The sequence below is a fragment of the Homarus americanus genome, unplaced genomic scaffold, assembly GCF_018991925.1.
Source record: "Homarus americanus isolate GMGI-L3 unplaced genomic scaffold, GMGI_Hamer_2.0 scaffold60615, whole genome shotgun sequence".
In the NCBI taxonomy this organism is placed as follows: domain Eukaryota; kingdom Metazoa; phylum Arthropoda; class Malacostraca; order Decapoda; family Nephropidae; genus Homarus; species Homarus americanus.
Window position 1 is genome coordinate 57,354 of NW_024740045.1, and position 17,343 is coordinate 74,696.

General features: G+C 41.7%; 1 protein-coding gene across 1 annotated transcript; it reads left to right on the forward strand.

Annotated features, from left to right (window-relative positions):
- Positions 1 to 2,092: 2,092 nt before the first annotated feature.
- LOC121875048 (heterogeneous nuclear ribonucleoprotein A1, A2/B1 homolog) lies at positions 2,093 to 13,651 on the forward strand. Its single transcript, XM_042379396.1, has 2 exons — positions 2,093 to 2,505; positions 13,498 to 13,651. The coding sequence occupies exons 1-2, from the start codon at positions 2,093 to 2,095 to the stop codon at positions 13,649 to 13,651; spliced, it is 567 nt and encodes a 188-aa protein (XP_042235330.1).
- The last annotated feature ends 3,692 nt before the right edge of the window (positions 13,652 to 17,343 follow it).

A 17,343-nucleotide genomic window follows, 5' to 3' on the forward strand; every position in this document is an offset into this window, starting at 1 on the left:
GTGTTTTTGTAGATTGAGGTGTTGTATATTGGAGTGTTGCTGTAGTTTATGTAGTTGATGTAGGTGATGTAGTCGATGTTGTTGCTGTAGTTGCTGTAGTTAAATGTAGTTAATATCGTTGATGTAATTGCTGTAGTTGCTGTAGTTGATATTGTTGTTTATTGTAGTTGTTGTAGTTGATGTAGGTGATGTAGTCGATGTTGTTGCTGTAGTTGCTGTAGTTGTATTATTGGTTAAGTGTTTTTATAGAGTATTATTGTATTTCTTATCGATATATAGGGTCATATACGTCTCATTTTCAAGGTTCCAATAATGCCCGGGAGTCCTATAACGTCTCCACCCAAATGGATATATAATAATCAATTGAAATTTATTTAGTAAGGCATATATATATTACACACATACATATACGGACACACACGGACGCGGAGGCAGAGAGAGAGAGAGAGAGAGAGAGAGAGATACACACAAATATCTATTTTCTCTCTGTTTTCCTCTGTTCTCTTATCTTTCCCATCTCTCCTCTCACGGCTTCATTCTCAATTTGTGCATTTTTCTTTCTCACTGCAAGGAGTATTGGGGAGGGAGGAGGGGGGAGGGGGTTGCCCAGTGGATGTGTCCTAATATTTGCATTTTAACTGAGTTTGCTGGACGGATCAGGGGGAGGACAATTTAAGTTTAGACAGAGAACGTGGAGAAGGTGTGGGTGAGGGGGGAGGGGAAGTGGAGGAGAGGGAAGGAAGTGGAGGAGTGAAGGAGGGAGAGGGTGGGAAGTGGTGAGAGAGAGAGAGAGAGATAATAAAAATTTAATCGTTACACCAGAACCTAATATATCAACCTTTTACTCATAACCTAACCTAACCTAACCTAACCTAACCAAACAGTACTGGGAGAGGAGGTGGGGGTTAGGGTTGGCGGGGAATGTATTGAATGAGAGGAAGGAAGGAAGGAATGAGGGGAGATCAATGGGGTGAGGGAAGGAAGGAGCAAGAGGAAGTTTGGGAGGAGGAAGGTGATAGCACGTGAGAGAGATAGAGACAAAGGGAAGAAAGGTGATGAAGAAAAATGGTCTGGAAAAAACGTGGAAAAATGGACACAACTCAACCACAAACAAAGCACAATTACCCAATACCTCCACGAGTGACTTCCCTTTTATTCAGGCCGCCGTGATTCCAACTTCAACTTCGCTTATTCCCACGACGAAGTTCCACACAGACACACAACGAAGGAGGAAGATATTTAGTGAAGTGTATCGGTACATATATACTGTAGCTCGGTACCTGCAATCACTACCCACATAACAATCGATAGTCATGCTTACCGAGTGTAGGTTGTGTGGTTCAGCGGTGATGGGATTTGATCTATACAAAGAATTGTTAAAAAAGAAAAAAAGAAAAGAAAAAACAATAACTCGCTGAACTGGAAAAAAATCTCATCATACTCAGTGGGTTAAGGCCGACAGTAAATCTATCAAATCTCTGAGGGAAAAAAGAGGCTTGGATATTTACCCAAACTTTACCGTGTCAAATTCGTCTACAGACACGGGAAGAGGGTCTTGAGTGTGAGAGTGTGTCATCGGGGAGAGTGTTAGGGGAGAGTGACCGGGGAGGGGGAGTGACGGGGAGAGAGTGATGGGGATGGGGAGTGACGGGGAGAGAGTGATGGGGAGAAAGAGTGACGGGGAAAGGAGGAGGAAGAGGGGGAATCAGAGTAACACCTCACCACCAAACTGGATCACAGTCTCATCATAAAGAATTAAAAGACACAGGAGATGACTCTAACTTACGCTGATCAGTTGTTGTTGGATGACGTGATGGAACCCCACACCAACATGGCCGCCAAGAGAATACCCGCGACCATCAACGTTGTCTCTCCCTTCCCCCCTCCTTCCCTCCCCCGCCCTCACCCCTTCTCCCCCGGGATGTATCGCGCCTGGAGACATTTTGTGTAATCCCAGGTAGACAAAGACACTGGTAATGACACTAAATGACTGCCATTTGGGGTCCCGGGGTGAGGGAGCTGGGTGTCAGGGGCGACTAATTGATGACAAGGTGGTAATGACGAGTCCTGCACGACAGGTGAATGTTCCATTATGAAGGTGGAGTCTGCTGCTGCTGTTACTGGAGGGACACAGCGGGGCGTGGAGGTGGAGGAACACAGCGGGGCGTGGAGGTGGAGGAACACAGCGGGGCGTGGAGGTGGAGGAACACAGCGGGGCGTGGAGGTGGAGGAACACAGCGGGGCGTGGAGGTGGAGGAACACAGCGGGGCGTGGAGGTGGAGGAACACAGCAGGGCGGGGGCGTGGAGGTGGAGGAACACAGCGGGGCGTGGAGGTGGAGGAACACAGCGGGGCGTGGAGGTGGACGGACACAGCGGGGCGTGGAGGTGGAACACAGCGGGGCGTGGGTGGGGAACACAGCGGGGCGTGGAGGTGGACGGACACAGCGGGGCGTGGGTGGAGGAACACAGCGGGGCGTGGTGGAGGAACACAGCGGGGCGTGGAGGTGGAGGAACAGCAGGGGCGTGGAGGTGGACGGACACAGCGGGCGTGAATGGACGGGAATGATGACCTTAGTCTATCATCTATTTTCTCTTTCTTTTTATCTTTCAAATATTCTTTACTCTCTCTCTCTCTCCTTGTCTTTTATTTTTTCAACAACTTTCTTCAGTAGCGCCAAATTTTCATAACTTGGTCCAAAGTTTTGTCTCTAACATAACCAAGTCTCAAGACAAAATGAAATTCTCACATAATAAATTTTTCATCCAACGTTTTTTTCTCTTTCACTCCTTGATAATGCTATTTTCTGCCTAATGGTTTAAACATAAGCTGCTGAAGGAGTGTCTATCTTACCAACACCAGGGAAAAGAAAGGATGTGTGATAAGAGGCCGCCCTAACTCACACATAAATAGAAATGTTGATTGTAGGTCGATGAAAAGATGTTGATAAGGGAAGTAATGTCTAAAGTCGAGACGCACACGGAATGAAGGAAGTGAACGGAGATGAAATTCGACATGGATAAGGATGGTATGATGGATAATGACAGGTGTAATGACTGAAGCTGAAGAGAGGTGGGGGGGGGGGTGAGTGGATGAGGGATACGAGAGGGGTGAGAGGGTGAGCGGTACGAGGGGAAGGTAAGAAGGGGAGGGGGCGGCAATAAAAATGGGAGTATCTATAACATAAAAGAACCATTGGATCATATGCAGTGAAAGGAGGACTCGTCGTTGATGAGACGAATTACCTCAACCAATACATTTTCTAACTGTGGTACATATAAGATTATGGAACACCAATCCACACATAGGAACAATCTTTCCTATGGGGCAGATCGTGTTGTTGGTAAAGATCAGACATTGTACCGAGGTAAAGCATATTTGTACCCGACTGAAGAATCATATTTTTGTGGATACATTCTTTACAATAACGAATAAATGGATACATGAGAGATGACTGAAAATATGTTTGGTATAAGTGATCCTTTTGAGTTAAAAGTGGAGCCTGAAAATGATTTTGTTGATGAGAAAAGGTAAGAGTTTATGAACCTAGATTAGTGCCTGTTTGTGCTGTGGAGTCAAGATCTATTGTTCAAGAGAGTTTTAGCATTTAAGCGGACAACTGGATGGCTTCACAGATCATAAACACAAGAGCGACAGGACAAACATTCATGGAAGGTAAGTAGCATAGGAGAGAGAGAGAGAGAGAGAGAGAGAGAGAGAGAGAGAGAGAGAGACTGTGTGTGTGTGTTACAAGATGGAATGATTAAGTCTATTATTAACATGGGGTAAAAACAAGAGTAAGAACTGAGCCTGGAAGTACACCAATAGAGATAGGAAAATAATAGCACGTGAACTATCAACACTATTACTTGAAACTCGTACCTGGAAAACCTGGATGAAATTGAAGAAAGTAGAAAATCAAGAAAATCGAAAGTAAGGACAGGAAAACCGGAAATAAGGACAAACTTATGAGGCTAAAACTCCTCGAAAGTTTGAGAAATATCGTTAACAACAAAATGAGATTCATCAAAGTTCTCAAGGTTACGTGAAGGGTTGGAGTCAGAAGAGTAAATAGATCTGGGGTGGTGGAACGGCTGGCAAGGACACCACACTGAGCACTTAAGAGGAGTTAGTCTGTGATCTGAGGTGTTTGGGTAATAAAATGGTCTACCGTTAGGAAAATAAAACATTAAAAGTGGCCTCCGTATAGTGAAGGAGTTAACATAATTATGACCGTAATGTTGTTTAGTCATGGTTGAAATTCCAGTAATTAAAGATGGAATTTTTATCTCCAAGTCATTAATTCTCTGATGTTGTAATGTTATTCTCCACCTAATCTTACCTACCCGCCCACCTACCCACTCACGGGGCCATTTGGTTACCACAGCAGCGAGTCTTCCTGAATTGAGACACTGAGCTAAGCAGACCCGAGGAACAATAGTTTGTTAGTGTGCTGAGTTGAGCTCCAGCGAGGCAACACACCGAGTTATATGAACTTACCATCGGCGGGAAGGAGAGAGAGAGAGAGAGAGAGAGAGACACACAAGCCCGGGTCTTGACAACACTAAGACTCGACTTGGAGCATAAGTTTCATCAGCTCGAGGCTTTAGTCAAGATTCAGGATAAGCTGAACCTTAAACTTTGGATCTTATACTTGCTTTAATATCGTGTAATATCTTAAGCTGTCATTAAAACTAAACGTCTAAGAGCACTAACAGAGCCTTTACACAGTCTTAGATAACCCTGATCACCTTACAAGATTAACTCAACCACACACTTATAAACCAACCGAAAAATCCCCGGAAATAAGTAGATTTACCTCAGAATAATTTGTAATCTTAAAGAAACCAACTTGCAAAACTACATTCATTACTCAGAAAGTGGCGCCATCTATTAGTTAATCTGTGTCATAGCCATCCCATATTTATCGTGAGGGTCGTGGATTACTGGAGTCTACGAGTATACTTTTTATCATAGCTGTTGGTCCCCTTGCTTCTTCTCGTTTACTTCCATCACTCTCTCTTTGTCTTCTTTAACTTCGCTCCTCCACAGTTACTTGTCTTGTGTTTTATTTCCTTTATTCAGTGTTCACCAGCAATGCTTGAAACTCCTCATATAGCCAGATCACATAACGAGCCACGCCTTGCATCGAGTGAGCCGGGAACCAAGTACCGTGAGCTTTAGTCCATTACCCCGCCTTCAGATGTCTCTCCGTGTTTACTATAACTTTAAAGAACCATCGTTGATTATCTTTCGTGTACAAGAGAGACAATAAATAATAATACTTATCTTAAAAGACTTTGATGTTTGGAATTAGTGTTTGTGTGTTGAAGATGTTGTGGAGAGTGTGACTGAATGCGTCAATGGTAAAGGCTCCATATATGATACCCACAACATTTCGTTCGTGGACAAATCCGACAGCTGTAGTACATTTTTAATTTCTTTCAATTTATAAACGAAGCGACTGAGTGACGCTTTAGTGCTGCTGGTGAAAAATTGATACAGTGCTTCAAGTATTTCAAATATTATTGGAACTCAAAGAGGATCATGAATAACTCTGCTCAATTACAGTATTTGAGGGATTTCCCCGGTAAGGAATATTCAGTATAATGCGATTGAGTTTTTTCAGACAACCTGATCTATTTTTCTTCGTAGATTTCAGACATTACTGCAGCAAAGGTATAAAAGTGAAATGTTATCATGTTATTATTGTAAAACCATTTTTTTCACCTGAAGCTATAACAGTGATACAACCTGACCCCCAATGACCCATTAAACTGCTATGTCACTCAGTTCTTTAACCCCCAACCACCTCTCACGTAACACATAATCAACAACACATTCACCAATGTTTCTGTGACCCCGACGAGCTACATCTGACCTTGTATCATAACTCACAGGAAAAAAAAAAAAACCCTCTGCATTTTATCCGAATAAATTTGTGTACTTAACTGAATTTGCAAGTTAATTGACGAAATCATTCTGTGTATCTGGAGTACAGTATAATACATAAGGTCGTATCAGCTTATCATCAAACTAACTTTTCAGACTTTGTGAATATAGAGAGAGAGAGACCACAAAACCCACATACTCTAAACAGCTTCTCTTCCTACTCCTCCTCCTCTACCTCCACCTCCTCCTCCTCTACCTCCTCCTACTACCTCTTCTACCTCCTCCTCTTCTACCTCCCTCCTCCTCCCCCCCTCCTCCTCCTCCTCCTCTACCCCCTCCTCCTCCTCTCCTCCTCCTACCCCTCCTCCTCCTCCTACCTCTACCTCCTCCTCCTCTCCTTCATTTTACACCCACCTATGACTAGGGGAGCTCCTCTACTTCGGTAAATCTCGTACTATATATCGCCTCCCGCTGTGCCGCACCGATACCTTCCGCAGTTTATGTGGTAGATCCATTCAGCTGCGGCAGGAGAGAGGCTGCTCGTCCTAGTGCCATATATATATACAACACGGTAAACTAAGATACGGTAAAATACGGTTGAAAATATATATATCCTTTACTCCAGTGATTTCTGTAGACAACCAACACTGTATGATGGTAAATTAGTCAATAAAAAAAACAAAAACAAAACTTAATAATTGAGTGAGAGAGAGAGAGAGAGCCAACATAATGATGTATTCACTCATCCACACACACACACACACACACACACACACACACACAAAAGATATAACTATTACTCCTCCTTCACGGAAACTGGTCTTCAAGTATAGCGGCAAATCAACTAGCGACAATAAACTCCGGGGTCAAACGAGGTGGCTGGTCATAAAAAAGGTCATCACACTACCCCCCCGTGATGACCTACCACACCCTCAGCCAGCGTCAGTGTTGCCACCTTCACCACAACACCATGGATTGTCACCACTGATCTAAACGTCTCACACAAATTCGCCTTTGGGGACATTAACCAGAAACTGTGTGTGTGTGTGTGTGTGTGTGGGAGAGAGAGAGGGGGGTTAATGTCTCAATTTGGTTACAGTGACGAGTGATCTTACTGGACTGAGAAGGTTAATGTCTCAGGTCTTAAAGCAGTAGGAGCGGTTTATGTCTCACTGTAGTCGTAGTGAGGAGAATGAGGAATATATTTAAAATACTGAGAAGGTTAATATCTCTCTTTGGCTATAATGTCAGAAGTGAGGAATAAATTAAAATTAATGAGAAAATCTATGTCTCATTTTCTGACTCTGCAAAGTGAGAAATATCTTTAAAATACGAGAAGGTTAATATCTCACTTTGTTATTAGCTCAATAAATGCTAAAAATATCCAAATAAATGGGATTATTATTGTCTCAGTTACCTCATGGTGAGGCACGTGAATTTTAAGCAGCCCAACGATACAAGGGTGAGGGGGTGGTAATCTTCAGGTGATCTTTAATGATAAAATTCGAATGGACTTGGACCTGGAATTAGTGGTATTGACTACATTATTGAGACACACACACACACACACAATGGTTGCACCTCGTGTAACGAGGATGGTGTGGAAGCTGTCGCCAACACAACAACCACACCCTAAGTTAACGAGTTGCATGACCCAGTGTCAAGGAATAGTACGAGAAGACCGGACAACTCGCCAACTGCACTGGCTAGTAACCATTACCCAGGAACACGATCCGCAAATCGATTAATATCCAGGTCCCCAATTACTGCTGGGTAGACAGAGGCAAATGGCGTAAAGAAACTTGCACATAGTTTCACCCTGCCATACCATACACCACAACAACCTGACTTATCACAACCACACAACCACAACAACCAAGGTTAGACAAAAATACAAACAAAAATAAAATAAATACAAACATTCTCTTTTATTTTTCATTCAACTTTCTGTCCGTTTCTATCATTTTTTTTAACCTGAATAGAATAACTGAATTGAAAACCTGATCCATTTTTTTTTTCACCCCAGGAAGATTTGACTTTAAATCTTTATTCCATACAATCTATAGGTTCAATAAATAATTCTTTTATCGTACAGAAAACATAACATCAAACACGTATCCTCGACTTACTATCCACTGGGAAGTTACTAATGAAGGAATTAATATTAAATTCATTATATATTAGATAGAATGATATATCCAAAGGTGATATATATAAAGGTACATATTATATCAGGTTTATACAGGTATATCTAGTCTTAATTGTATGCAAATTAAGGAATGTAATTAATTATTCCAATTTCCTTTATCTGATTTCCATGTTGTAATGATATCTGTGTTGAATATGTCTAGTTTATGGGATCTCTTTGTATAGTGATTTGTGGAGGTCGTAAACTTCTTCACTCCCAGCGATCCTCTCCACGCGTCTGAGGCAAACTTTATATACTGAATCGTACTACACAGACACAGGCTCCAGGGTCCCAGAAACAGTATTTTGTCTCTGTTTAAACCCCTGAAGTGGACTCCTGAAGCCCCAACAGATAAAGGTACTCAAGGTATATACGAGTACAGGTATCTTTCATTGTGTTTATTACTTTAGTTTCATCCCTGTTAGAGTTAGGTGTCCCTTGAAATCTTGTTTGTCTATTTTTCAGGTAAAGAATGATTTTATGTTGGTAAAATTTCGATGTTAATTTTGATTATAAGAAGAAAAAATTAGAAAAAAATATGTTTGTGTTAAATTAAATTAGTATTGGGTGGGGATAATTCGTTTTGTGTTACTCTATGTCAAGAAGATGTTTCTGACACACACACACACACACACACACACACATTGAATTCATCGAAGGAAAATCGGAAGCTAAACCACAGATCAAAACCATAAACTTAAACCGTCGAAAATCTTGACTAAAATCTTAAAAAAAATAAATAACTTGTCCTGGGCAGCAGCCAAAGCACCTCACAACTCTTGGTAACATTAGCCAGTATAAGTTTGTGATATTTTCTTCAGAAACGACCTGATGCTGGGGAGGAAATTTTACCTTTAGCTTAAAGTAAAATACACAGCATGACCATCGCCGCCGGAGCCTTTTATCTAATGTGTAGTTGTGGCTTGTAAAGATATACTCGTGTCACGGGTGTCAGGAGAAGTTTACAAGTCGCCTGAAGGGAAGAGAGGTGTTCAGTGACGCTCCTGAGAAATAAAAGATGAGAGAGAGAAGATAATATTCGTACGTGTGGCTCTGTCCTTCCTCTAAGTGTGTGGCAAGACAGAGCCCCCATAAGGTTGACAAATAACGTGTCAGGCAGAGTGCATGTGTGAGTAGCGAACCGCGGCGGCCCCCGGACAAGATGGATGGGTGCCAGTGAGGGAACTTGATTACCTGCCTACCACACGCTGCTACCGTCACCAGGACCACAATACCTGTTTCTCAATAAGGGGGGTAAGGGGGTATGACTAGTCAAATGGGTTTTCACTCCCAACAGGTTCCACTTCTATTGGAATCGAATTCTTATGGGAGACGATTACTAAGGGTTAGGTTAGGTTAGGTTAGGTTTGGTTAGGTTAGGTTAGGTCTTGCTTGGGGCCTATTAAGACTTGGGTGTTGTTTGACTAACTACCATCACAAAATCTGCAGAAATATGAAGGAGAAAATATTCCACTCAGATCATTATTTGTCACATTTAGTTCCTTATTAACTATGATAATTAACCTCGACTTTAAACCTCCATTATTTCCCGTAAACTTTAACTATTCCAGATAACACAACTCCACCACGACTCTACAACCACGAGTATAGAAAGCAGTAAAGAAAGTTAAAAATGACCCAAATCCTTCCTTCCTTGACATCAATATCTTTACATAACACTATACATAACATACCTTTATTCTTTGTACCGCGAGTGTCGTTATTCCACCATGAGACTATAACGAACTGTACGGAGGAAGACGACTACACGACACGTAGCCAACCACCCATCTATCCATAATGTCCTTAATGTAACACGTGTACTTTAGGATAAACAAAAGAGGGTCACATGGGGGTGATTCCCACTGAGGTATTGTTGAACGAGAGACACCTAGCTAGCTGCCGCACTTCCATCACCGGACCTATAACAATACAGTGCATTATTCACGACGCCAGCCAGCTACCGCGCTCCCTCTCCCCCCCCGACCACCTTACTTGTGTTACCTGCTGGGTGTGGGTGTCTGGGTACTCTGTGGGAAGGGCAGTCAGCTCCCCCAGGTTTGTGTCTGTGTTGTGTTAAAGGCAGGAGAGGAACTAATCCAATAATTCAAGCCAGTTTAATCTTATAGACTATAATCCACCATAAGTTAGTGGAGTCTAATCGAGCCTAACTTAACCTGCGATACTCTAACCTAACCTACCCTAATCTAACACCTGCCATTAGTAACCAGATCACCGTACAAAGTTCCCGACTCTACACCTGCCTTACCAAACAGGGAGGTACCACCACCTGGGAAGATATTGGAAGCATAATGTGTTGTCTAATGGTAGACCCTGCTGCCATATGGCATCACGAAAATTGTGACCAAATCCCAGGTTGCTGATCTGTTTTTCTGCCTCATTTACACACAATTGCAGGGTCTCAATTGTTTCTCTTATTATTGACAATACAACATACATATATTATTTCTCACTCTTGATTTCTTTTTTCTTTTTTGTATTTATTTAAGGTTGTTATTATTATTAATTTAATTTTTTGTTATAATTTTTGTCTAGTTTTATTAATTTTTTTCTTCTTCTTCTTCTTCTTCTTCTTATTATTATTATTATATTTTCACCCCCAGGCCCTGATGAGGGCTAGTGAGCTGTGCTTGGGTGGGCTAATCCCCAAAAAAAAAAAAAAATCAGAAGCCACCATTTGTACACCTTTCACGTGAGACGTCATCTAAATGGAAACACCAATGTAATGACGTCACGACTATAAATAAGATGACGTGCCTCTTACGTCACACAGGTAAACATTGAAGTTACGAGTTAATGTAGACTTTCAATGTACTTGTCAAACACTCAGGTATTTAATGGCTCTAAGAGTATTACCTAAACAAACAGAATAAACCTGGAATGATTAGCTATATTCAAGAGGAGTGTGTGTGTGTGTGTGTGTGTGTGTGTGTGTTCAGGATACAACTGATACAAAAATAACATCATTGTTCTTCAGAAAAGATCACAGACTACAACTTTCATTATACTTTACCAAAACTCTTAAAAACTTGTTACCCACGACACAACCCTTGAGAGATATAATTTACTTCCCTGTCCTACATGATACTGGTAACCTATACGTCATTGTAATCATTGTAATTATAGGTTCATCATCATCTCAGTATACCTGGATGTCTTAAGGTTTGTTCATGCTTCGGTTTTTATTTCAACATGTCCGTATCATGTTGACAGCCATAAAATGAACCAATTTACACTGGAACAATATATATAAATCTCTCACTATTCTTGGCATCGAATTTTATATATTTTTACCATCACGTAGGATTGGCCTAGCATCCAATTCAAGGTGGTACCAGAGACCTCACCTTTAATGTACTGTATATCACTTCCTTCACTATACACTAACCATATCTCACTCCAATTGCACTATTTTCCCCATGTACATATACGACTATCACTGCTTTTGGATTGAACCTGTGAAATAGCCAAGGATTTTTTTTTTTAATATCAGATTTCTTTTCACTATGTGTTTCTTATCTTTCTTCCTCTCAACTATATATTCTCCACATTCGCCAAAGGCCATATTCGCCCTCACATGAAATACCGCTCTCTCTCGTATTTGGGGAGAGCATCCAAATTCTCTCGATTCTCCCCGGCAAAACCCATTCTAAAGGCCACACAACCCTACCACTGGCTGGCTGGGTTCTCTCTCACTCAGCTGTCCTCCCCTTCATTCACGATATTCTCTTCCCTTATTTTACCGCCACGGGTGAATAAATATTCCCTTGAAACTGATATCTATTTCAACACCATATTCACGAGAGTTTCTTCGCTTTCTTCCTTGCGTTTGGTGATATAGAAGGTTTACCTGTATACATATTTCCTTCTGGTACTAAACCAAAATGGTCAGGTAAATCAAACTGTCTTTCTTCCGGCCAGGTAAGAGGAGAGTTCTGCCTCAATATAATACGTGTGTATAACTCTTCTGATTCTGTTTTAGTCTTGTATCTGTTACTTCCTTCAGGCATCACACAGGGGTTCCAACACCACCCTAAGTGTCTTGAGCTCCTCGGCCCACACGTGACGTTGTTAATTTTTGCTTCTCCAAGTGCGGAAGTTATCAGAGATCAACATAAGGAGAGTTATCATTCTTTAAATGTCTGAATATAAATACGATAGATTAAATACTGAACAACTATAGTGATTCTTTGGGTGTCCGTCCGCCAACCAATCAACTGCCTTGTTACAAACTGACCCTAGGCCTCAGTTGCAAGTAATAGTAATATTGGCTCTCTCCCCCCCCCACCTCCCTCCCTCATTGTCCATTAGCTACATACGCATTTACTTTACGTTAAAAAATATGTCAGTTTTCTCTGGTGGACGTCAGAGCTGACTAATTGTAACTCGCTTGTGAAAAATACAGCGACGGGAGTAGTTTTTTCTTTCCAAATATCTTCCATTTTTGGGGATATTTTTTTTCTTTCGGTTTTTGACGTCGAGTTCTTATTGCCTGTGATGATATTATGACAGTACTGTACCTGTTGATGCTCGTCTGTTTATTGACAACGATTTTAATTATTGGGAAAAGGTAAATAAATAAGGACACGCACACACAATACACACCTACCCACCACACATAAACACCCCTCCCACGCATCTACCCACACCCCCCCACACACATACACCCACCTACCACTCACTCACACTAAAACATGCACACACACACACACACACCCCACACACACACACCCCACACACACACCTCACACACAAACATACACCCACCTTCCACCCACCCAGCAGTAAGCAGCCTTGTATGTACTGCAGTCAATTACATAAGAATCAGGCAAATGATGTATAAATATTGACATTTTCTCTGAGTTGTGTAAGTCATGGACGAAAGCTTCAAGAATTTAGGGAGTGTATTCATGAGGAGGTGATAAGACACGTACAGTTCTGTTGAGAAGCTCGTGGTACACTGACGGTGAAGGGTGCATAGTCTGTTGTACCCTTCCTGGACGACTGACAGCTTCAATAACTCTACCACATAGTCTACACAATAGTTTCAATATGAGAAGAAGGTTACAGCAGTGATTATTATTTCCAGATAAATCACCAAGTTCAATAATATAAAAAATTAGCCTTACCCATACATAACTACCCACAAATAGTGATACTGAATTTGGCTGTTAATAAACTTGGGTTAGGATTACTCTATCTACCGATGTAAATATTAGTATGAAGTTCCGTGGTCGAGCTTTTCCGAATCTTTACCTAAACTTTGACTATGATGCAGGTCTCTCATTCTCTATCCTTCAGTCATCAATGCTGTTATGGTCCGCTCCTTTGGTGAGACAGTTATAACTTAACTAAGTCGTTAAGGTTACCGCTCTCATCTTATCCACTTCACCACAGTTGTGGGGGACAGGCCAACTTCATGTGCCACACCCCGGATGGAGAGACCATTATCACGGAGAGTGATAATGTGATCTCTGAGCACCAACTTCTCATCTCTCTGATTCATGTTGGCTTGGTGGAGCTTCTGATCACTCTCATCAGCGGCAAATAACAACAACACCCCGGTGTGACACACACACACACATCAATGTATGTAATAAGTCATTTATGTCCATTGTAGATTTTCAGTCTTCGGGCTGCAGAACTTTTTCAATAAACCGTTAATTATTATTATTATTATTATTATTATTATTATTATTATTATTATTATTATTATTATTATATGCTGTATATATAGCTAGAATATTATCCGAAAAGCTTCAAGTAATGAATACATTGAAGACTCTTGATATATGAGCTCTGTTCACCTACTTCTTATGGTGTTCATTCGAAACCAATTTCACTAATGTATTCTGATATTCTAATGGATACTCCTATCACTACAGTTTTCTTCTCTCGTCAGCAATATATTCATATCAATATCTTTCTCATCTCCTTTTGATGAGTATTCGTTAGAATCACACAGCTACGTTGCCAGTTCCACTGTGTGTGTTGGTGGGTGGGTCGACGTAGTGACCTGTCGTCCAGGAAGGGTACAACAGGCTATGCACCCTTCACCGCCAGTGTACCACGAACTTCTGAACAGAACTGTACCAACTGACGCAGTGCTTGGTGGGTGTCGTCGTTCTAGTCTGTTCGTGAAGTGACTGAAAGTCTTTGATCAACTGAGGAAGACAGTTGGGCAAAAAACACCGTCTCTTCCCTCCACGTACTGTAGTCATGTGATGTATTGTGTAGTGTGTGTCATCTTAGGGGAGAGAGTCTACTATTTGTGAACGGGGTCCCTTCTCTGCTGGATAGAATCGTCTAGCGTTATCCAGGTAAAGCATTAAAGGTGGCGTCCCTGTAGTGAAGGGTTTAAGGGTACAAGAGAGAGAATTACAGACATAAGGACCTGACACCAGCTTGTTAACCCTACGGTAGCTAAGATGGTGTAGAAGTTTGGCTATGGTGTCCCCCGCCTCTACCAGGAAGCCGCTGTATAAACTTAGCAGCTGTTAACTGAGGCCAGACAACACGATACAAATTCCAAGAAACGCCCACCACTAACTTGTTTCCTCAACTTCTATTCTCCGGCTGTTACCCAGAGAAGGCCAAGAGGTTAAAGATGTACAAGTGTCGTTCAAGAAGCGTTCACAACTTAAGACAACACCAGGCTGCACGGGAATGTAACCGTTCATTCTTGCCGAGGCTACCGACCCACAGGTTAAGATACCCTAAACAGTATTCGGTTCCCGGTGGTGCTGGCTGGTGCAGATGGGATGAAAACTTGAACACTTTGTCATATGATGGAATTATAAGAGTAACTTCTTCTACACCAATGAGAATTCTGTATTATAATCTTAGTATTTTATAAAAGGAAGTAAAGAGGAGAAGTCGACGAAGGATGGAAGACAAAGGATGACCTACGAGAGACGGTTCATGAACTTTTTACAGGTGTCTTACATTTCCGAAGGTAAATTTACGAAAAGATCCACAGACAATTCAGGTAAGACTTAAACTATCATCTTAGGACCTACACTCTACCTCACAGCTCCTAAGGCTCCTCTCACACCACTGACAGACATAGAATAAACCGATTAAAGTGACCTATTCCGCGCTACACCCCACCATGATTAGAATAGGCTTTATAACTCAACATACGAGTACATACAATGGCGACAGTGACAACGCCCCGACTCACAACTTTCCTCTAGATTGACTTGTGGCCGTTCAAGTTTAATACGTATCTCAGTTGGCTTTCAAAATACACCGAAATTATAGCAAAAACTTCCTTTGATCTTTGTTGATGTTAGAGTTAAGGGACCAATAGATATAAGGGATTGATGTGGTTGTAAGAGTCGAGTTCCTGTTGGTTTCTTTCGGCAGTGGATGATCTAGCAAATGGTAAAACGCCATTGTTGTTTTGTTACAGTGAAACCTCTAAATAACGGACTTCTCTCTTTATATAATCCGTTAGATGGAGATTTCACATATAACGGACCCTCAATAACGGACTTTCCTCTCAATATAGTCCGTTAAATAGAAGTTTCACTATAATATTCTCGTTCCGTGTTGTCAAGTCGTGTTTTCTGATATTCGTGTATAAGTGTATAAAATATTCTCTCTTATACCCGTGTCATGTTAAAGAGGCCAGAGGAACCATTTAGTATGTAGGAGTTTCTTTTTATCAGTTTCACACACACACACACACACACACACACACACACACACACACACACACACACACACACCAAAAACCCAAAAACTTGGATATATTCGATGACGTAGTATATCAGTCGCCCCCCCCAAGACGTATTCTTCTATCATAGTGTTAGATTATTACTGACACATGCAAGAATATTGGGCACTAAATGCGGTGTAGTGCTAAGGGGTGATTTACTAGGGGTTTAATGGATCTTATTAAGGGGTTACATATTAGGGGGTAACAAGCTCTTATTAAGGGTTATATCAAGGGTTTTAAAAGGTCATTTAAGGAGCAATATCAGGGGTTTAAAAAGCTCTTATTGGGGGTATATCAGGGGTTTAAAAAGTCTCAAAAGTCATCTATATGCTATTTCTGAACCTCTGTGTATGTATATGTGTAAAGAAAACATGACTTATTAATGAAATCGACCCCCCCCTTAAAAGGTTCTAACATCCCCATAAACCAAAATAAAAAAGGTTTAAAAAAAAGTGTTAACCCTGAACCCTTGAGCCCTCGTGTTAGTATGACCTTTGACCCCTTGAATAGACGTATAATGCCACCTAATGGACATAGAATGGAGTACAGGGTGACAGTGTTCCCTTTGGTGTCAGGTTGTGTTAGTTTTGGTGTTGGGTCATGTTGAGGGAAGTGATTTTAGCCATCGTCTGTAGTCTGGGAGGTATGTCGTCAATGTTGTGTGGTAATACTCTCCTCATTAAGACGTTGAGGAAGAAAGAAAGAAAAAATCCACTTTCTCATTTCACCTGCTAGTGTCATCCCTCTCTCCTGACCCCACCTCCTAGTGTCATCACTCTCTACTGACCCCACCTACTAGCGTGTTCCCTCTCTGCTGACTCCACTTGCTAGTATTACTCCACTGTACCAACTCCAGCTGCTAGTGTGCTCCTCTCTGCCACCAACTCCTGACCTGGCAGTGCTAGGGTCCCAGAATGCCGCTAAATTCGTAATGCCTCCCTAATGACGTCATTATGTCTTATAACATTACCTGTTTATCTTCTTGAATGTTTATAATGATCATTCATACAACTTCTTTTCAAATTTCTCAGAGAACTAATCAAGTGCATTACCCCCTTCCCCTCTCTCCTCCTCCTCCTCCTCCCCCAAAATGCATGATCTTCCTCTCTTTCCCCCCTCTTCTCCTCTTCATCCCCTCCTCAAAGTGCACGATCCCCTCTTCCCCCCTCCTTTTCCATAGTACATGACTCTCTCCCCTCCCAAAAGTGCATGACCCCTCCCTCTCCTTCCCCCCTTCCCAAAGTGCATGACCCTCCCTCCTCCTCCTTCCCAAAGTGCATGACCCTCCCTCCTCCTCCTCACCCCAAAGTGTACCTAAGGAGAATTTCACTTGTGTTTGTATTACCCTCTTAGTGAAAGTCATTTGGTGAGTGCCTGCCATCCTGTGCTTCCAATTTGCCTGTGGACGCCGGAAGACTCAAAATATTTTTACCTTTTGAGGTTAATCTGTACTTCTTAGGATAGGTTTGGTGATTAAAACAGCCTGACCTGACCTGACCTGAACCTGACATGACCTAACC

Coding starts and splice junctions, on each gene's coding strand:
- LOC121875048 (XM_042379396.1), top strand. CDS start 2,093: ATGAAGGTGGAGTCTGCTGCTGCTGTTACTGGAGGGACACAGCGGGGC. Junction 2,506..13,497: donor GAACACAGCGGGGCGTGGAG/GTGGAGGAACAG, acceptor ACTTCACCACAG/TTGTGGGGGACAGGCCAACT.